This window comes from Mixophyes fleayi, chromosome 2, assembly GCF_038048845.1.
Source record: "Mixophyes fleayi isolate aMixFle1 chromosome 2, aMixFle1.hap1, whole genome shotgun sequence".
NCBI lineage: Eukaryota > Metazoa > Chordata > Amphibia > Anura > Limnodynastidae > Mixophyes > Mixophyes fleayi.
Window position 1 is genome coordinate 356,597,678 of NC_134403.1, and position 22,558 is coordinate 356,620,235.

Genomic DNA, 22,558 nt, shown 5'->3' on the forward strand with positions numbered 1-22,558 from the left:
ACACACTACACTGTTTTCGTCCAATAATCGGCTCAAACAGCCCACATACGACCGCTCGTTCAAAAGTCGGGTCAGTGTGTGCAGTGACACGATGGTCGAAAGTCTGCCCTAATGGACGATTGTCGCCTCATTTGGTTGGTCGTACCGTTTAATATTTTCTTTCCAATCTCGTTTCCGCTGTGTAGTGTGTATAAACTTCCGACCGATCCACAACAGTGAGTACGAAATTACAGTCATTGCTCACGACAGCATGGCTGTAAAAAGTCGCTAAAGGGACGTCCGCTCTTCCCTTTATCGTCCTAAACAAGGCTAGTGTGTATGCAGTCCATGGATCGAGCGATCAGACCATCGATCGCATGTAAAATCGCTCGGCATAAAAAGTTGGTCGAAATTTCTGTAGTGTGTACCCAGCTTAAGTCGCATGTAAATGGATCTAAAGATAAAACCCATTGTCTTAATGACCACCATAACTATTGGCGTTTTTAATAGCATTCGGGTACGATGCATTTGTGTCATTTTTCTGTACTTCTTGTATTCTGTTTACTTCCATAATTCCATTAATGTGCATTTACAAGTGTGTTCAATCTGTGGTGTGTAAATATGTCTGTGATAAAAGAGAAAGTTACCTAAAGCAATAAATACACTTGTGGAAATGCGTTTTCTTAACCACTACTCGTTGTGTTTCCAATGCATTCCCATTAAGGTTTATTTACCTTGTCAATTGCATTGATGCACGTCGGGTGCCCAGATAATGGTACAAGTAGCATTCAAAATATCACTGAGCAAGACACGTCTGATTGCATGTAAGGAAATGCGATCTATGTAGTGTCATTTGGTACAATAATAACTCCACATCTGTTAACATGTACTTGACTTACAGTAGAGATTAATATTAAATGCATACATTTAATCATAGTGGTTAGTGTAGCCTTAAGCACAGGAAAAACTAATAAACTGTGTGTATTTATAATTGCATAGGCTACCTGCCTTTTAAAAACGTTGTGCTACAACATTAAATGTTTTTATGATGTCTATTGAACTGCTGTTTAGCAAACTATTTAATTCATTGCTGTATGATATATTAAGACCATTAAATCACGAAAATGGAAGTATTCAAATATGAACCATGAAATTAAAATACATTGTTCAGTGTTACCCCGGCATTCCACTGCGGCTGTGTTAATTAGTATTACCTCCCCACTACAGACAACTGAAGCTGGTCTCGCACCCGTAGGACATTGTCATAATGGGATCTCGCTCAGGTCAAAAAGCAAGCCTGTCTTGCTGTTAGTCACACATTGTCTGCTCATTAAGAAAACCACATCCCTCCTTACATGGCTGGGAAAGAGAGCAGGATGGGCATATTTAGTTTAATATGAAAACTTCAATTGTTTTATGTTTGTAATACACATTCTTTCATCTATATTGTCAAATAGTGGTTTTGCATGCCATGTTGTTGTATCTTCCTGGTATATTTATTTATGTTTAGTGTTTGTTCTTCCTCTTAAGTTGTACAATACATGACCTGTGTATTGATGAGACAACACTATGGCAGTCCCGTTGAATAAAGCCTGTAGATCAGTGGTCAGGGAACAGGGGTAAATTACCCCAAATGGGGTAGAAATGAAATTCCCAGGGGTAATGCTGCTGATTCACATGCTGTCAGTTGGATTGTAGACCCCTTTAAATGTGAAATTGCTGTTGTACCAGAAGAGCCTCCAGGGTTGGCAGAGGCACTTCTTGAGCTTCGAGGCAATAATGAAGCACGTATTGCATTTGAAAATAAAGCAGATCTGTCATATTTTTGGATGTCAACAGCTGCAAAGGCATTCAACATTGCACATGAGGAGGCAGTCATAAAGTTGCTGCCTTTTGCAACAACCTACCTTTGCGAACAAGGATTTTCCACTCTAACGAACATAAAAACAAAGCAGAGAAATCGATTGGACGCTGAAGACTGTATCCAAATTGCTCTGACATCAAAATTCCCCAATATTGATGCTCTCGTATCAAAAATGAAGCAACATCATTTCTCCAAAACCTGAAGTTTTGAAGTTGAAGCATTCAAAGAAATTTTGAATAGATTCAATAAAATTTTGAATTCCAATAATTAATAATATATGATTTCCTTCCTTTCAAATCAAGGGGGTAACATCGGCGTATCTAAATATATTAGGGGTAAAAGGTAAAAAAGTTCCCTGACCCCTGCTGTAGATTGTAGTCTCTGCTTATAAAGTAAAAGGCCTACATAGATATCATTTAGAGCTGGAATCATTTGTGTTTATTTCCTCTTTATAATCCATAGAAATGTTCTGGGAGCGTTGTCTAACCAGCATATACCCATGTGATGACCCATGAGGTGTATACTGTCTGTGAGATAGAATACTGTGTGTTAGCTGACACTTTGCCTGTAGCTATAGTCACATTACACCTCCGATAACACTTCCTGCGTCAGGAAGTTCCTGTACAGTATTTGCATTTGACATACGTGGAATAAAGGCCAGAATACACTTTGCAGAATGCCACAATTGAAAACCACTCCACACCCACGTAGAACCAAACAATTTTACTTCTCATTTGATTTTTTTTTTGGGTGTTGTAAAACATACTTGCCCAACCTTTGGTAAATTAATTTCGGGAGATCCCAGGCAGGGGGGCGGGGTACGGTAATTTGCGTAATTTTGTCTCCGCCCTGCGTCAAAATGCCGTTTTTGACGTGGGGGCGGGGCAAAAATGACGCGATTCACTGTGAATTGTTTCATTTTGAGGAGCAAGATGCCATATGCGAGATATTTGCCTGCTCGCCCGGGAGACCTACACAAATTTTGGGAGTCTCCCAGACATTCCGGGAGAGTTGGCAAGTATGTTGTAAATATCTAGACGAAAACATTAATATGTGTGAGCAAAACATTAAATAGTGACATTATATATTGAGTTGTTAGGATTTTGCTAGACCATTGTGGGGAGTGTTTATTCCAAACCGATTTTATTCTTATTTTGAGTGAAAAAAAAAAAAAAAGGTTTTTCTGTAGAAAAACTCCAGTTATGGAAAACACGACCTGCATCAACTCCCATGCTCCTGGATGTGATTTGAGGAGAAAAATACAGCTAACATTATTTAATTTAAAAATAAAAATGTTTGACTGGATAAAACCTTCAAGTGTTTATGTCACATGAGGAAGGCAGCCATTTTGTGTGCTTAGACGATGTTAATGAGTTTGCATCCTATTGATTCACTGGGAACACAACAATTAAGCTATGCCATAGTTCCCTAGTGATTTATTAGGTTGCATTTTAAAGTGGTTTCCTCACTTTCTGACACTCCACAAGAATTTGCTGAGGAAGTTGATACTTTTAAGAAAAATCACTAAAATCCATCCCAAGGATGTTGACCTACAGATTAGACAGTTTTGTTAACAAACCTTTTTGAACAAAAATGTGGTAATTGCAGGACAATGTAGTGAGAAGTCACGGCACAGAAGTATAAACCTTATCATAATAGTGACTGTAAGGGGGCAGTGTGACCCATGGGGCGGGGGAATATTTTATACCCAGTAATATACGCCATAGTATAGGTGAAATGCTCAGAGGTCTGAAAGATATAGCCAATATTGATTTTGGGTTTTTCAATAAACTTTATTGCTTTCAAGTAACAAAGGGTGAAGACAGGACTCTTTTTTAAAAAAATTTTTAGATGTTAAAAAATTACATTTGTCCTCCATTTTATATTTTAATCACGCATTTAGCTTTGCATTTTTTTCTTTTGTAGAGTGTTTCACTGGATTGTGCAGTCTTACTGTGATATCATTCCAAGCTGGAACACCAGTTTAATATAACCTCACTATCTTCAAGATGTTGTTAAAATGTTCCTGGCACCTATGCATAGTGGAGGCAGCCATTTTGTGAGCTGAGAAAATGTTCTTGAAACAACTGTCTGTCAATACTCTAGGCCTTTGGTTCCCAAACTTTTGCAGTTTGCGGCACCCTTAGAATCTCCATAATTTTTTCAAGGCACCCCTCCAAAATTATTACCAAGCAGTCCCGTTTTATAAGTAGTTGGGTCAAAAAAACGTAAAGAGCATTTAGGTCAGGACAAAAATTCTTATTTAGTTGTATGCAAAAGTAGTAGACATTAATCCAAGGGAAAAGAATATTTTATATATATTTTCTTCAATTATATATCTGTCCAAGACTAATTTACAGAAAACTCACACTGTGCCCCCTTCATCTCCACACACTCTGTGCCCTCCTTCATCTCTACACACTCTGCGCCCTCCTTCATCTCTACACACTCTGCGCCCTCCTTCATCTCCACACACTCTGCGCCCTCCTTCATCTCCACACACTCTGCGCCCTCCTTCATCTCCACACACTCTGCGCCCTCCTCCATCTCCACACACTCTGCGCCCTCCTCCATCTCCACACACTCTGCGCCCTCCTCCATCTCCACACACTCTGCGCCCTCCTCCATCTCCACACACTCTGAGCCCTCCTCCATCTCCACACACTCTGGGCCCTCCTCCATCTCCACACACTCTGCGCCCTCCTCCATCTCCACACACTCTGCGCCCTCCTCCATCTCCACACACTCTGCGCCCTCCTCCATCTCCACACACTCTGCGCCCTCCTCAATCCCCACACACTCTGCGCCCTCCTCAATCCCCACACACTCTGCGCCCTCCTCAATCCCCACACACTCTGCGCCCTCCTTCATCTCCACACACTCTGCGCCCTCCTTCATCTCCACACACTCTGCGCCCTCCTTCATCTCCACACACTCTGCGCCCTCCTTCATCTCCACACACTCTGCGCCCTCCTTCATCTCCACACACTCTGCGCCCTCCTTCATCTCCACACACTCTGCGCCCTCCTTCATCTCCACACACTCTGCGCCCTCCTTCATCTCCACACACTCTGCGCCCTCCTTCTTTCTTGTTTCCTATCACCTTTCCCCTCCCCTTTCTTTACTTACATACTTGGCCTTCTTTCGTCTATTATTTCTTACCAATCCGGCGGCGCCCGGGACCCAGCATCCTCCTCTCTCCTGTTGCTTCTCACTGAATATGTCGGGCGAGGAGGGAGGAGGATGCTGGGTCCCGGGCGCCTCTGGATTGGTAAGTAATTTTTTTTATTTTTTTAAAAATTTCCCGGTCTCGGCGGCACCTCTGTGACAGCGCCACGGCACCCTTGGGAGCCACAGCGCACACTTTGGGAACCGCCGCTCTAGGCATTATGAATTATACATAGGACAAGATATATGGCTGGCTTCTAGGTAATTCATAGATTGCATTCACAAAATGGCTGCTTCCACGGTGTGCAGGCAGCCGGTGCATTGTAAGGCTAGTTTCACTAAAACTTGATCTCACATTACATACATACGGTGGTTTCCTGTCTGTCTCCCCAGCCTTAAGACATCCAGTCAGTGCATCAATTATGACAGAACTTAGTCCTTATTTGAATAGGGCTTACACTTTCCACAGTACAGAATGATACAGATATAAGGATAGCTCTTGAAACCACTGGTGCCAAACAGTAACTCTCTCTGCAACTTTGTTTTATTTTGCATAATAATCTGCTGGCTGTTTGGTATAAATAGCAGGGCACATTAGTCATTATAAAATATTCACCATTAGTATATGACTTGGTTGTATGTGCTCTGTTTGGAAAGATCGGGTCATGAAGACCCATGTTTTGGCAATATCTTTCACTAATCAAAAGTGGAGGAGTTTCTGTGTTTCAAAAAGAGGATAAAACAGATTAGACCAGTGGATCCCAGACTTTCTCAGTTCGAGGCACCCTTAGGGTCGCCATAGTTTTTTCTAAGTCAAAATAATTACCAAATAGTCCCCCCGCCTTGCTTAGCACCGGCCCTGGCTACGGCATCCCTGTGAGATGGCCGCGGCACCCCAAGGAGCTACGGTGCAGAGTTTGGGAACCACTGGATTAGACTATATAATACTGAGGACGTATTTGACTGAAAATCTGAGGTAATGTTGTTTGCATGGCAGCCTGGGAGGAACATGGCAATGCATTCTGAAGATGGGATGTAGCCTTGGTTTGTATGAATGAGTATAAGACTGTTATAGGCAATAGGTTCCCCCCCCCCCATACCCCCTCGAGCCTTCACCTGTGGCCCTTCGCTCCTTGCTGCTTTATTTTGGTCATAACACTTGTATAAAATGCCTGCTGATATGTTATTACAGATAGGTGGCTGTTTTCTGAATTAAATGTATTAGCTTATTACGGAGGTTATGGGTAATGTATGGCCCTTTTGATGTCTAGAGGGCCACCCATGTGGCTCCTTAAGTATCGGTTGTCTCGCTGGTATAAGAAGAGAAGAGCTGTCATGGATAAAGTGGCGGAGCAGTGATGGTGCTATTATACTTGTACTGTGTAAAGACAGTTAGGGGGGAATTCAATTCCTCCGAATTAGAGCAGCTTTAAATCCATTACCGTTATTACGGTAAATTTAACCCGGCTTTCTGCTTGGAGCTCCCGTGCTGCAAAAAAAAAGCCGGTGTTGAATCTACCGTAGTAACGGTATTTAGGCGCACTATGGAGGGAATTCAATTCCTTCCCCTACAGAATCCTGTTCAAGCTCCTCACTCTTACATACAAGGCCCTCGCCAACTCCGCTGCTCCCTACATCTCCACCCTCCTCTCTATTCACACTCCATCCCGTCTTCTCCGATCTGCCAATGACCGTCGCCTCTCTTCCCCCCTGATCACCTCCTCCCATGCGCGTATCCAAGACTTTGCTCGCGCTCCCTCCCTCCACTGGAACAAGCTCCCTCCCTCCATCAGAACTTCCCCTAATCTGTCCAGTTTCAAACGGGCTTTAAAAACCCACCTTTTTCTTAAAGCCTTCCAGTCTCCCACTTAACTTCCTACCTTTTCTTCTGCCTCTTCCCCTCTTTCCAATTCCCTTATCCTTATCCTGTGTTCCTCCTTCTCTCCCCCGTGTCTCTCTGTCTGTCTATCCCACCCCTTAGATTGTACGCTCCTTTGAGCAGGGTCATCTCTCCTCCTGTCTTCACCACTTTTAACTCTGCTCTCCGGCTACCTAGCCCTCCTCCTCGAGGACCCTCTTCCCCCCGTCCCCTCTCGCTCCGTCCTCTCCCCTCTGGGGGTCTCCCGGTCACCCGTGCCCTCCCTTTGGACTCCGCCGTAGACGGACTTTCCCATCTCCCCTCCTCCGCCCCTCTAGCTGTGCTTTGAGCTCACTGAGTTACTATGCTTATTGTTTACTGTAATGTGCTGTCTCACCTCGTATTGTAATTTCGTTTGTCCCTGTATGGCGCTACGGACACCTTGTTGCACCCTGTAAAAAAAAATTAATAATAATAATAATCCACCCATCCCCCCCCCCACCCCCCCGAATTAGCACAGCATTAAATCCATTACCGTTATTACGGTAAATTTATCCCGGCTTTCTGCTCGCAGCTCAGGGAGCTGCAAGCAAAACGCTGGCGTTGAATCTACCGTAATAAAGGTGTTTAAGCGCACTATTAGCGGAATAATGGTAATAGTGCGCAGGGCGCGTTATTTTTTGCAGTAACGCGGCCAATTGAATTGCCTCCTTTGCGTGAGTTCTGTGCATTATTACTATAGTCACTGTACAGGATAAACCTATGACTTTAGCTGCTGTGTGACTACAAGTCCCAGCATAGCTTGCATGCTCCCATTGCAGAAGGCTGGCATGTCACGCTGAAAGTTCTAGTTCCGCAGCCGTCCTATGGCTTACACTGCTCCGTGTACTCCAAGCATTGCACAGTACAGCACGTTTATCACACGCCAGACAGAAAACATGCCATGGTGGCTGCATGATAATGATTCAGGAATAAACTGTATTTTGTGTGTCTGGAGATAATATTTACATTTAACCTACCTGCAAGACATTTTTGGTCTGATAAAGCAAACCGTGGACAATTCTTATTTACGTAACTGCTGTGAGCAGACTATTTTGGTTTACATTGGTGTTATCTGTTGACATTCATTCTTGGTGTTTAAAAGCAGAATATACTCCCTGCATTTGCAGTTTATTTTGTTAGACTTTTAAGTTTAACATTTTTATTCATATAAACAGAAGCTGCAGGATTGCATGCTCTGTAAATGAGAAATGAAATAATGATGATATATTAGAACTAACAGCAAACCTTTAATACATGCACTGTGAGAGGGCTAAAAGCAAACTGTACAGTTTGACTAAAGGATACTGCAGCAAACTAGTGAAAATAAATATATATATAAAACAGAATGATTTTATTTGAAGGGGGAAAAAAGCATCTGTAATAAACCAACCCCCCTTAAAGACTGCCCATTATAGTCCTTATGGGATCACTATATGTCTATCCTAAACTTGGTTAAATTCCCGACTACGTCTGTTAGACTACTCCAGTGAATAAGTAATTCTTCCTCAGATTTCTGGTAAACCTGCTGCTTCCATTTTCTTTGCATGTCCTCGTGATCTAATACGTCTCCTCCTCCGTAGAATGGTTTCTTCCTGTACCCTGTTAAACCCCTCGATGTGTTTGAAAGGTATTTCAATGGGAAATCGCAAGTCAGGACTAGGAGCTGAAATCCGGGTTCTCGGGAAGGGAGGGTGAGGTGGGATCTACACAGAGCAGCCCCTGGGGCTCAGATGAGGATGCAGCTTTAATATGTCAGACTGATGGGCTATGTCTTATCCTCTTTCCTGATCAAATTGCCAAAAACTTTTATAAAACAACTTTTTTATAGGTTTAGATGTCCTAATGAAGGGTGAAATAAAAAAAGAAAAATTGCAAAAGCTCACTTGCTCGCCCAACCTCTCGCCCTCCCGCCCTGCTTTTTGACCTGTATGAGATCCCATCAGGACACTGGGATGTGGGCGGAGCTTCAGCTGTGTAGTGGAGTGTGCATATGATACTTTACTGATTTACAGAGCTGCAGTGGAATGTCACACCAAAAGATGTACCTTATGGGATGTGGTGGAGGTTAAAGCCCTCTCATACAGACCTTGCATTGAAATAATCTGCTGATATGTGAATGTGTAGTGTACACAATTCTGCATATGAGCATTTACCAGACAGACCATGGTGGAAGTGTGGGGTGTATACAGTGGTATGTCATAGCGCCACATCTCCTAGTGTATACGGTGGTATGCCATAGCGCCACATCTCCTAGTGTATACGGTGGTATGTCATAGCGCCACATCTCCTAGTGTATATGGTGGTATGCCATAGCGCCACATCTCCTAGTGTATACGGTGGTATGTCATAGCGCCACATCTCCTAGTGTATACGGTGGTATGTCATAGCGCCACATCTCCTAGTGTATATGGTGGTATGCCATAGCGCCACATCTCCTAGTGTATACGGTGGTATGCCATAGCGCCACATCTCCTAGTGTATACGGTGGTATGTCATAGAGCCACATCTCCTAGTGTATACGGTGGTATGTCATAGCGCCACATCTCCTAGTGTATACGGTGGTATGTCATAGCGCCACATCTCCTAGTGTATACGGTGGTATGTCATAGCGCCACATCTCCTAGTGTATACGGTGGTATGTCATAGCGCCACATCTCCTAGTGTATACGGTGGTATGCCATAGCGCCACATCTCCTAGTGTATACGGTGGTATGCCATAGCGCCACATCTCCTACTGCCTTTATTGTACAACGATCACATTCCATTCACTTACATTTACCATACCGCCACTTCTAAATTTCCGCTAAGACCACTGTCAGCCACAGATATATGATCTCCTATCCAGAAGCTAAATATCCCAAAAGTTACAAAAAACAGGATGGAGAAAAAAGTACGTGATTACTGTAGTTTGGTAATTAATGCATAAAGATCGACACCAAGGGGCTAAAATGATACAAAGTGGAATGAACGCCAGTTTGCGTAGCGTTTCTTGCATGCAATACCTTTGTAGATGCCCAGGAACTGGTGGAATGATTGTGTCTATGTAGATTTCTGCATACTTTTTGGTTTTTTTTGTTTGTTCTTTTCCTCTTTTGCTCACACTTTGCCATCAACTCTGAAACAGCCCCAAGTGCTTCTTCCTGCAGTTACTGTGAGGAGCACTGAAGTATACCAGTGTGGGAAAAGATTAGGATAATTTTAAACTGTGTGTTCTATATTTTAGGCCTGGTGCTCCAGTTGACAGAACAAAAACCCTTTTCTGAGAAGTTCCAATTATTTCATATAATCGATCCCAAATAAATGTAAATCTATCTCCAGTGTTACCTCAGACCTGTATGTCGTTAATTCTACCTCACAGCCATTCTTGACTTTTTCAGCCTCTGCAGAAAAGGAAGCTATAAAGAGCACGTACAGTAAAGTCATGGATGTCTACGGCCTGCTGGGCGTTCTGCGGCTGAATCTGGGTAAGAGTCACGGGTACACAAGGCCGGGCGTGATGAGATTTCTAAATGGGGAATATGCAGCAAGGTTTATTTTTTGTTTTGCTTCATACCATACTGCCTCATTCTACTGTTTCCCTTTATAAAACTGCCCTCTCCCTACAGCCAGACCTATACTCTGCACATTGTGCACTAAAATGCATTAATCCCATTATGTGTTCACTTCACAAATCCTCCTTTTCTGTTCCTAGTTGAAGGTATAAAGGGGGAGCACTGAATTGTATTTATCAGTGTAAGTGATTCAGTCATTGCCCAGTGTTATGTTAGGGGGTCTGGTTAAGCCTTAGTCCCAGCTACCCACATTAATATCACAATCTGTTGACACCTTTAAAAGAATTGTCCCGTTCTGACGGCCCACCCTCCACCCTCCACCTCCACCTCCCCAAGAACCCAGCACTTACCTGAAGCTGGAACAGTCATAGTGTAGCAGTACACTGAGATCTAGACCAGAGGGCTGGTCAGATGTTAGTAGGTTATATTAAGGGAGATGGGGGCTTATCTAAAAGTGGGCAATCCCATAATTATTTTTTTTATTTTTATTTTACATGGCAAGAAATGTTGTTAACTAAATTAGTTCATGTAGGAGAGACATGCCGTGACTGATGTATGGCTTGGTAAAGTAAAATGTTTAAAGTGATCAGCGCACATTTAATTTTAAGTTTGTGCCCACTGACCCAATAGTTCTGCTTGCTTTAGAGGAGCGCAACAACATTGTCCATGGATAGCTATTTATTGTAATCTGAGGGGAAAGGGTGTACTTTGTACAGGGGAGCTAGGAATGAGATCTGGGAGAAGGACATGGTGGGGATAGAGAGAGGGGAAAGCTGAGGAGAACTTGGGAGAAGGTGGGGATAGAGGGGGGATAACTGTGGAGAACTTGGGAGAAGGTGGGGATAGAGGGGGAAAAGCTGAGGTGAACTTGGGAGAAGGTGAGGAAGGAATGCAGGGGATAGAGAGGGGGAAAGCTGAGGAGAACTTGGGAGAAGGGGAGGACATGCTGGGGATAGAGAGAGGGGAAAGCTGAGGAGAACTTGGGAGAAGGTGAGGAGGACATGCTGGGGACAGAGAGAGGGGAAAGCTGAGGAGAACTTGAGAGAAGGTGAGGAGGACATGCTGGGGATATAGAGAGGGGAAAGCTGAGGAGAACTTGGGAGAAGGGGAGGAAGGAATGCAGGGGATAGAGAGGGGGAAAGCTGAGGAGAACTTGGGAGAAGGTGAGGACATGCTGGGAATAGAGAGAGGGGAAAGCTGAGGAGAACTTGGGAGAAGGGGAGGAGGACATGCTGGGGATATAGAGAGGGGAAAGCTGAGGAGAACTTGGGAGAAGGTTAGAACATGCTGGGGATAGAGAGAGGGGAAAGCTGAGGAGAACTTGGGAGAAGGGGAGGACATGCTGGGGACAGAGAGAGGGGAAAGCTGAGGAGAACTTGGGAGAAGGGGAGGAGGACATGCTGGGGATAGAGAGAGGGGAAAGCTGAGGAGAACTTGGGAGAAGGTGAGGAGGACATGCTGGGGACAGAGAGAGCGGAAAGCTGAGGAGAACTTGGGAGAAGGGGAGGAGGACATGCTGGGGATAGAGAGAGGGGAAAGCGGAGGAGAACTTGGGAGAAGGTGAGGAGGACATGCTGCGGATAGAGAGGGAGTAAGCTGAGGAGAACGTGGGAGAAGGGGAGGACATGGTGGGGATAGAGAGGGGGGAAGCTGAGGAGAACTTGGGAGAAGGTGAGGACATGCTGGGGATAGAGAGGGGGGAAGCTGAGGAGAACTTGGGAGAAGGGGAGGACATGGTGGGGATAGAGGGGGGGATAGCTGAGGAGAACTTGGGAGAAGGTTAGAACATGGTGGGTATAGAGAGAGGAGAACTTGGGAGAAGGTTAGAACATGGTGGGTATAGAGAGAGGAGAACTTGGGAGAAGGTGAGGCAGGAATGCAGGGGAAAGCTGAGGAAAATTTTATTGCAATATTTAGGGACAACTTTTGGTTTAATATCCTACATCAGCTCATGACTAATACTGCATCATTCATAGTTTACAGCAGGACAATTGTCATCCAGTGGTCACATTATCACATTATTGAAGGCAGAGACAATGTAGAGATCTCCTGCTTTCCCTAGCATCTATTGGGGGACACTGGAATCATGGGGTGTACAGGTACATACAGGAGCTTGGGCACTTTAAGGAATTCCAATTAAAGTATCAGTTCCTCCCCCTCTATACCCCCCTGGATGGGATATGTTCAGTTTTGTAGAACGGTGCTTTCTGTATGGTTGCTGCTTATTGCAGCATTAACTAATTATTTCTTTTTATTTATTTTAATGTATTATAATTGCAATTTCAGTGAGAATTGATTTGATATTATATAGTTGCATAAAGACGAGCTATGTGGTTCTGAAAACAAATGTCCTATCGTGTATTGGTGTTTATCTAGTGTGTCTGTACACAGTTATGTTCTTTTACAGTAAATGTGCCTTCCATTATATAATAATGCAGCACCAGGTGAACTGATTATTCTCCATTATCAATTCTAGGGGAAACCATGTCACACTATCTGGTGTTGGTAACCGGCTGTATGTCAGTAGGAAAGATTCAGGACTCTGAAGTTTTCCGTGTGACCTCCACTGAGTTTATTTCCTTAAGAACGGATCCAACGGATGAAGATCGTATGTCTGAAGTCCGCAAGGTTCTAAACTCGGGCAGTTTCTACTTTGCCTGGTCTTCTACCGGTATAAGTCTAGACCTCAGCCTCAACGCTCACCGCAGTACACAGGAACAAAGAACCGACAACCGCTTCTTCTGGTAGGTCCATCAGTGATTTCACTTTGTATGCTTCTTTATATGGTTAAGAGCAATCTACTTTGTCAATTTATTTTAAGTGAAAGATCCTTGCCCACAAATCTAAGATTAACTTGATTTCAACAGTTCCCCTTAACTTCAATTTCTTAAGAATGATTCTGACAGTAGAAATTCCAGGCTGGGAAGGATTTAGATAACATTTTCTGCCCTTCCCATGCTTTGTAACTGTTAATTATCTTTCTTTTAAAGTCATCGGTCCACTTTTTACAGCTGTTCATAATTGTTGAGATTAGGCAAATCATGCTAAAAGGTTAAGAGGGTCAGAGTAAGTATTCATCTATGGAACTGTCTGTACCCGGCTTAATTTAAGACCTAACAAGTAAATAAAGTTTTCTGGCCTAAAAGAGTTAACGATTCAACCAGTGGGTTACACATACATCGTCACTATCGTATATTTAATGGTGTATGGATCTATTCATAAACATTTCCTGGTAGTGTAATGATGTAAAGTAGTCTGCTCAAGCTCAATACTTATTTACATAATATATATAATAAAGATTGTTATTATGTTCAAACATCATTAATCTCAGAGTGGTAGTAAATGTAAAAGTTTCTGAAATGAACAGACACTATGTGTGTGTGTATATATGTGTGTGTGTATAATATATATATATATATATATATATATATATATATATATATATAATCCATCTGCCACAACATTGAGACCACTGACAAGTGAAGTGAGTTACATTAATTATCTTGTTACAGTGACACATGTCATGGGGTGGGATATATTGGGCAGCAAATGAAGAGTTAGTTCTTGAAGTTGATGTGTTGGAAGCAGGCAGGACAAGCATAAGGATCTGAGCGCCTTTGACAAGGGCCAAATTCTGATGTCTAAACGACTGGGTCAGAGCATCTCCAAAACGGCAGGTCTTGTGGGATGTTCAAGGAAGGACAACCAGTGAAAAGGCAACAGGGTCATCGGCGCCCAAGGCCCATAGATATGTGTGGAGTGAAGGCTAGCCTGACTGGACCAAAATAAAAGTTAATGCTGGTTCTGATAGAAAGGTGTCAGAACACACCGTGCATCACAGCCTGCTGCGTATGAGTGCATATTAAACAGGCTAAACCCTGCTGCTAACAATTGATATCACAGCTTACATTTGTTCCTTTGGGATTGTTGCTTCATTGCACCTAAATAAAAGCAAACAAAGCTCACAGTGACCTTTATTGTAGGTGTGAGCAGACAAAACTACATATAAAAATAAATTCTCAGCATCCCACTAGTATTCTATGATCATTTAGCACAAAGAATACTTATCGGAGTCCGATGTCCAAGTGCCGCACTGCCTGTCTGAGAAAAGACCAGGATTTTCCTCGCTCCTGCCAACCCGTTCTTTGTCCACATGGGCAGCGTGTTTTCCAGCAGCAGCAAACTGAGTAAGAGAGGAGCACACAAAACTTCGTGGGACCCACTGCAAAACCATTTTATAAGTAGTCTATTGGCGTTTAGGACATTCCACCCAAAGCTGAATTTTCACAGGACAGGTGGTGTTTCTGGTACTAATCTACATTTTTGTCATGATATCTGCACTTGTGAATATTTATTTAAGTAAAGAACTGGCTGTTGGCACTTGTTTCTTGTGACATGCAAGCTGGGCCGTGTCCTGTATTGTCGAGAGAGTAAATGTCTGTCTCTGAAGTTTACTGCGACTATCTCATTCATGTGAATATCTGTTGCTGACCTTTGCTTGTGTTGCCCACTGAACCTTGCTGTGAGTCTTTACCTAATTATTGCTGCCTGCTTGCCATTGTTCTCTAGCCGCTGTCTCCCTAGGGTAGCCTCACAATTCCTGGCCGCCTCTGAGTACCTGGAAGTTATCCTGACGGAGACACGTTGGCTGCACCTAAATTCTGGAGATTACTCGTTTAATAGTTATTACTTGTATCTATCATGTATGTGTGAGTAAATCCATGCATTCCCTGTTATATTATAAGCTCTCTTGGTCGTAGGATCCAGAATAGCCCATTCCAGCCCTGGTCCTATCATTTTACTAAATAAATAAAATATAGTGATAATAATGCAAATTCCGCTCTATTGTTTTGTTTCCTGAGGTCATACAGGTTCGAGGGGAGATGAGATTCGCCCATAGAATGTATAATCCGCTGGTAATTGTATGATTGGCCACAATCTATTTGTTCTTCCTCACCAGGAACCAGTCCCTGCACTTACACCTGAAGCACTATGGGGTGAACTGCGACGACTGGCTGCTCCGCCTTATGTGTGGGGGAGTAGAGATCAGGACTATATATGCGGCTCACAAGCAGGCGAAAGCTTGTATTATATCACGTCTGAGCTGCGAGCGAGCTGGGACCAGGTTCAACGTGCGCGGTACGAATGATAACGGCCAAGTAGCCAACTTTGTGGAAACCGAGCAGGTGAGACGATACACACGCTATGGATATCTGCATATTATGTGGACCAGCAAGTAGTTACAGGGGTTATCCACTTTTGGACCCTACTCTCAGACACACACACACCCTTTTTGACTAGCCCTATCTCCCCCATTGTTACTTACGCCATGCCGCCACATCTGATGGAGAGACGCTGTCTGTGCTGGATGGATGAACATCTACTTTAAACGTCTTATAAAGTGTTACTAACTACAAACATTCAGGTTGGGCAAATGCCGCAGTATAGACCGTAGTGAGGGAAAGGGGTTCAAGCACTCCCCTTCCTTTTTTTGTCTGAACTGTCTGTTCGGAGAGTCATTGAGAAGTTGAACATTGCATGCTGCCATATTTGATGAAAATTCTTCCCACATCCCAGATCACTGATTTACAACCATAAATAAACAGTATTTTTGGCAGTTGCCTGCGCACAGACAGCAGTTACGTATTGACTAGGATTTATGGGCATACTCCAAAATGATACCAGAAATTTAGATGGGGTCTTTATTGAACCATTTCTGACCCACACATGCAGCATTATTCTGCCAATGTCACCTAGTGATGTCGGCAGTTTATTGCCAACTTTTTCAGGCATTCTAAAGACCTGCAATGCAACTGCGTTTTGACTTTTGTATTCTATCCATTGTCTGTATTCATTTACTTCAGTGCTCAATGTATAATCTTTTATCGGAGACTTCTGGGGGTAAATGCATCATTGTCCAGTTTTTTCAAGCTTGCCTTTACAAGCCAGCGCCGCTTCAAATTTTAGCTGTAAACTCGCCGATTTCCGGCGAGTTGTAAAAACCGGACCATGATGCATTTACCCCCTGGTGTCATTTTTAGTGAGGTCAGCAAGCTGATAAATGCCTGTCTAATTATTCTGCAGGTGATCTACCTCGATGACTGTGTGTCTTCATTTATACAAATACGAGGGTCTGTTCCACTGTTTTGGGAGCAGCCTGGTTTGCAGGTAAGTTATCAATTTTACAAGTCATAAAATATGATGATGACCTAAATCTGGAACACAAAACAAGTACAGAGAAATCAAATGGTTTTTTTACAGGCTCACTAAACCAAAAAGTTGATCCAATATTAGAAGCCATTTTGTGAATTTCACAAATATGTATGTAAAACTTTCCATATTGTGGCAGAACAACGCAGCGGAGTGCAATCTATTGTCAGCCAATCCAGGCTCCGAGAGGCTGACTGCAGTATTGTCCACAACGCTTATTGTCAGGAAGTACCGCTATACATAGGAAAACATCTTCCCGCATAATCACAACTTTATCTCAGTTATATTATTGATAATTGACTGAAACATTTACATATGTGTTGGGGAATTAACTATACTGTTAGCTCCTTTTTATGTAATGTAACCTGTTCGGGATTATTGGTTCTTTTATGTAAATCAGGCAAACCGTGAAGGATCGTTTGATTAATTGATTGCTCAGGGCACTTAGTATAACATAACATATCTGATAATTTCACATTCTCCTACTATGCTACAAAAATTATATTCACGTAAGTGCTCCACACAACCAGCATGAGTAAGGCTGGCTACACACTACAGAATTTTCTGGTCAATGTGTTATCTACAACGATTGTACAAACGACTGAAGACAAAAAAGTCCCATTTCGCATGCAGAGCCACATGTACACACTATCCGTGTTTTTAAAGGTGTACCCTCAGATCTGTGCTCTTCATCTGTCTAAGGCTGGGTACACACTACAGGTTTTTCAGCCGATTATCGGGCCAAACGCCTGTAAACCGACTGTTCGGCCAATATCGCAGTAGTGTGTACACTTACACGATAACTGATAGCCTCTCTAATGTACTGACCATCGGTTCATTTGGTTGGTCGGTAAAACTAATAATCTCGTTCCAATCACCTTCTGAGTGTGTATGCACTCCCGATCACCATCTCCATACAGTTTACAGAGTCATTTGTCTTTTCAGCCGATGCCGGCAATAAACATGTCCCGGTGAATAAATGTAGTGGGTGCTGTAGATGGAATAATTTGTTCGTTTGTTCTGTGTCTGAATATTTAGTTTCAGAGTCAATGAAATTTGTAATTACATGTGGATAGCTATAACAAGGCAGTTAATCAGTGTGACAGGAATGAATGTATAGTGTGCTGTCAGTCTCTATACACACGTATATAGTGTGTATACGTGATTCGGCAGACCGATTGGAACTTCAGTCGTTTGTAAAATCGTTAGTGATAACAAATTGGTCGAAAGTTTTTGTAGTGTGTATCCAGCCATAACCGTCGGCCGAAAAGACCATGGGCTAGATTTACTAAGCTGCGGGTTTGAAAAAGTGGGAATGTTGCCTATAGCAACCAATCAGATTCTAGCTTTCATTTATTTAGTACCTTCTACAAAATGATAGCTAGAATCTGATTGGTTGCTATAGGCACCATCTCCACTTTTTCAAACCCGCAGCTTAGTAAATCTAGCCCCATGACTCTGTAAACTCTATGGAGATTCTGATCATACACACTTCAGGATTGGAAGGACGTCGTTCAATTACTGAACACAATTTATAGTTCTGCTGAACAATGAAATGTAACGATGGTCGTTGCTTTGGAACTACTATAGTTCAACGTCTAAGTGTAAACACTAATGCAATATCGGGCTTAACACTCGTTTATCGGGTGATTGGCCGATAATTAGCTGAAAACACTGTTGTGTGCACCCAGCCTAAGGATGTTCTTGTCCGAGAGAGCTGAGGACCTTTCATTGTTTCAGTCAGCTATTTACCATGTTTGCCGTTTATTACACAAACTGGAGACCATAACCTGGATGACAGCCAGACTAAACATGGCCATGTCACAACAGGTGGAGAGGGAAGAGAGTGGAATTACTAAATTATTAGGAGAGCTCAGACTTTTGTGTTTATTTTTTTTAAAATAAACCACATATAAAAGCCTTTTGAGTTTCATTGTCTTAAGGCAAATACAAAAATTAATACTTTGATAGAATTTCTTGGAAATTTATGTTCCAAACATTGAAGGCTTTCGGAATCGCAGACTAATTTCTCACGGGAATCTCGGCTACCTCTCTGACAGCCAGGGTGGTAATCAGTGGCTCACCCTTCCTATAACGGGACTAGACAGAGGTGCCTCTGACACCCCTGATTAACCCCTTGCAGCGTTAATCAGCCGATCAGAACTTATTGATGGTTTGGAGGAGCGAATCCATCGATTTAAAATCTCCTTATTTGCAGATGACATACTCTTGACTGTTACCTAACCAGAAACCTCTCCCTGCCTTATATATTCAGAAAAGTTGATTTTATAGCTAGAAAGTTAGTCATAATCATCTATCAAAGTCAGAAGCCATGTTACATGTTACTACACATATTAAAGAAACTATTCAAGCTTAAATGTCAAAAATGGAACATAAAATACTTGGGGATATTTCTAACCTCTTCTTATGAATGCTTCTATCAGGAGAATTTTCCCTCTTAAGTACCAAATTAAAAACTGATCTATATGTGTTCCATATAATAATAAGATCATTGTGGGGCTGAGGAGTATGACAGCGATCACAATTAATCTGATTCCAACATTGTTATATCTTTACCTGTCGGAGTTCTAAACTCTGTATTTAAAGATCTGCAGTCGGCATTTCTCAGATTCATGTGGAACAATGAACCACCCGGAACCTGTCTGTCTATACTTAAAAATCTCAGGAATAGGGGTGGAAGAGGCTTCCCGGATGTAAGGCTGTATTATCTGGTTACACATCTCAGTCAAGTAGCTGTTACAATTGTGCCCATTGCTATCGCTTCGGTTAATATAGAAACTAAATACGTTAATGATAGTTTCCTTTCATCTATATGGGGACTACTCCCAAATAGTAGACCATTCAAACTGAACTCTATCCCCTCTCTTAAACTTTGCTTATCCATTTGGGAGAAAAGTAAACTCCAACTTAAATTATCATCATCACCATTTATTTATATAGTATCACCAATCACAAACATACGTGTTAATTTCTTGTTATCTTAGTACCCAGAGGAAGCCAACGCAAACACCGGGAGGACATACAAACTCCATACAGATAAGACCAATTCTCAATTGTTTGCAGATTCAAATCCGAATTGCCTGCAGAACTCTGGATATAGAGGCTTATATTTCATACTTGGTGCACTTGCCCTCGTATAATCCCTTTTTGGTACAAAGTCCATTTAACTTATAATTAGATGTCTGAGCAACCAATACTCGGACCCCTGGACCTTTTTGCTTTCCCGCCCCTCACAAGATGTGAGTAGTCAAACTAACAAACTGACCTCCCACGTTCTTAAGCCGCAAAATTATTACTGGCTAAAAGTTGTAAATGGGAACCCCCCTCTATTCCAGCCCTCACACGTCATCTGGCACATCACATGCATGGAGGACATCACTTACATGACAAACAATTCACATGTGATGCTATATGGGCCCTTTGGTGCTTTAGGGGGAGAGGGAGATGCCGCCGTCTGCAAAGGCCCAAATTCCTTCTGGAAGTTTGGATGCGAACATTATTTATTGAGCGTAGGTGTTGTCTTCTCTGGGTCTCCTGTGGGTTTGACCAGGATGTGAGTCTTTAATCTAATCATATAAACTTAACTTGTTATTTATATACATTTCTGTTGTTTTATTTAATTCATCTTCAATATGGATATTGATGTTGTACTATGCTCTGTATAGCTGCATTAATAAATATCCTTATGTAAAAAAACATCTACAGCATATTATATAGCCATATGTCCAGCGCATAGATCTCTACCATATTATGTAGCCATATGTCCAACGCATACATCCCCAGCATATTATATAGCCATATGTCCAGCGCATAGATCTCTAGCATGTTATGTAGCCATATGTCCAGCGCATAGATCTCTAGCATGTTATGTAGCCATATGTCCAGCGCATAGATCTCTAGCATGTTATGTAGCCATATGTCCAGCGCATAGATCTCTAGCATGTTATGTAGCCATATGTCCAGCGCATAGATCTCTAGCATGTTATGTAGCCATATGTCCAGCGCATAGATCTCTAGCATATTATATAGCCATATGTCCAGCGCATAGATCTCTAGCATATTATATAGCCATATGTCCAGCACATACATCCCCACCATATTATGTAGCCATATGTCCAACACATACATCCCCACCATATTATGTAGCCATATGTCCAGCGCATACATCCTCAGCATATTATATAGCCATATGTCCAGCGCATACATCCCCAGCATGTTATATAGCCATATGTCCAGCGCATACATCTCCAGCATGTTATATAGCCATATGTCCAGCGCATACATCTCCAGCATGTTATATAGCCATATGTTCAGCGCATACATATCCAGCATGTTATATAGCCATATGTCCAGCACATACATCCCCACCATATTATATAGCCATATGTCCAGCGCATACATCTCCAATATATTATATAGCCATATGTCCAGCGCATACATCTCCAGCATACTCTAGAGCCATATGCCCAGCATATTATATAGCCATATGTCCAGCCCATACATCTCCAGCATACTATAGAGCGATATGTCCAGCACATACATCCCCAGCATATTATGTAGCCATATGTCCAGCGCATAGATCTCTAGCATGTTATGTAGCCATATGTCCAGCGCATAGATCTCTAGCATGTTATGTAGCCATATGTCCAGCGCATATATCTCCAGCATATTATATAGCCATATGTCCAGCACATACATTCCCACCATATTATATAGCCATATGTCCAGCACATACATCCCCACCATATTATGTAGCCATATGTCCAACACATACATCCCCACCATATTATGTAGCCATATGTCCAGCACATACATCCCCACCATATAATGTAGCCATATGTCCAGCGCATACATCCCCACCATATTATGTAGCCATATGTCCAGCGCATACATCCTCAGCATATTATATAGCCATATGTCCAGCGCATACATCCCCAGCATGTTTTATAGCCATATGTCCAGCGCATACATCTCCAGCATGTTATATAGCCATATGTCCAGCGCATACATCTCCAGCATGTTATATAGCCATATGTCCAGCGCATACATCTCCAGCATGTTATATAGCCATATGTCCAGCGCATACATATCCAGCATGTTATATAGCCATATGTCCAGCACATACATCCCCACCATATTATATAGCCATATGTCCAGCGCATACATCCCCACCATATCATATAGCCATATGTCCAGCACATACATCCCCACCATATTATGTAGCCATATGTCCAACACATACATCCCCACCATATTATGTAGCCATATGTCCAGCGCATACATCCCCACCATATTATGTAGCCATATGTCCAGCGCATACATCCCCACCATATAATGTAGCCATATGTCCAGTGCATACATCCCCACCATATAATGTAGCCATATGTCCAGCGCATACATCCCCACCATATTATGTAGCCATATGTCCAGCGCATACATCCCCACCATATTATGTAGCCATATGTCCAGCGCATACATCCCCACCATATTATGTAGCCATATGTCCAGCGCATACATCCTCAGCATATTATATAGCCATATGTCCAGCGCATACATCCCCAGCATGTTTTATAGCCATATGTCCAGCGCATACATCTCCAGCATGTTATATAGCCATGTGTCCAGCGCATACATCTCCAGCATGTTATATAGCCATATGTTCAGCGCATACATATCCAGCATGTTATATAGCCATATGTCCAGCACATACATCCCCACCATATTATATAGCCATATGTCCAGCGCATACATCCCCACCATATTATATAGCCATATGTCCAGCGCATACATCCCCACCATATCATATAGCCATATGTCCAGCGCATACATCCCCACCATATTATATAGCCATATGTCCAGCGCATA

At 42.6% G+C, this 22,558-nt stretch overlaps 1 protein-coding gene across 10 annotated transcripts in view; it reads left to right on the forward strand.

Annotated features, from left to right (window-relative positions):
* Positions 1-22,558, forward strand: part of SYNJ1 (synaptojanin 1) — a 69,671-nt gene that overhangs the window by 11,869 nt on the left and 35,244 nt on the right. For all 10 annotated transcript variants that reach the window (XM_075197167.1, XM_075197168.1, XM_075197172.1 and 7 more), the window contains exons 3-6: positions 10,289-10,375; positions 12,939-13,206; positions 15,423-15,648; positions 16,547-16,630. In XM_075197167.1, coding sequence (XP_075053268.1) covers positions 10,289-10,375; positions 12,939-13,206; positions 15,423-15,648; positions 16,547-16,630 — 665 coding nt within the window. The remainder of the gene's footprint in view (positions 1-10,288; positions 10,376-12,938; positions 13,207-15,422; positions 15,649-16,546; positions 16,631-22,558) is intronic.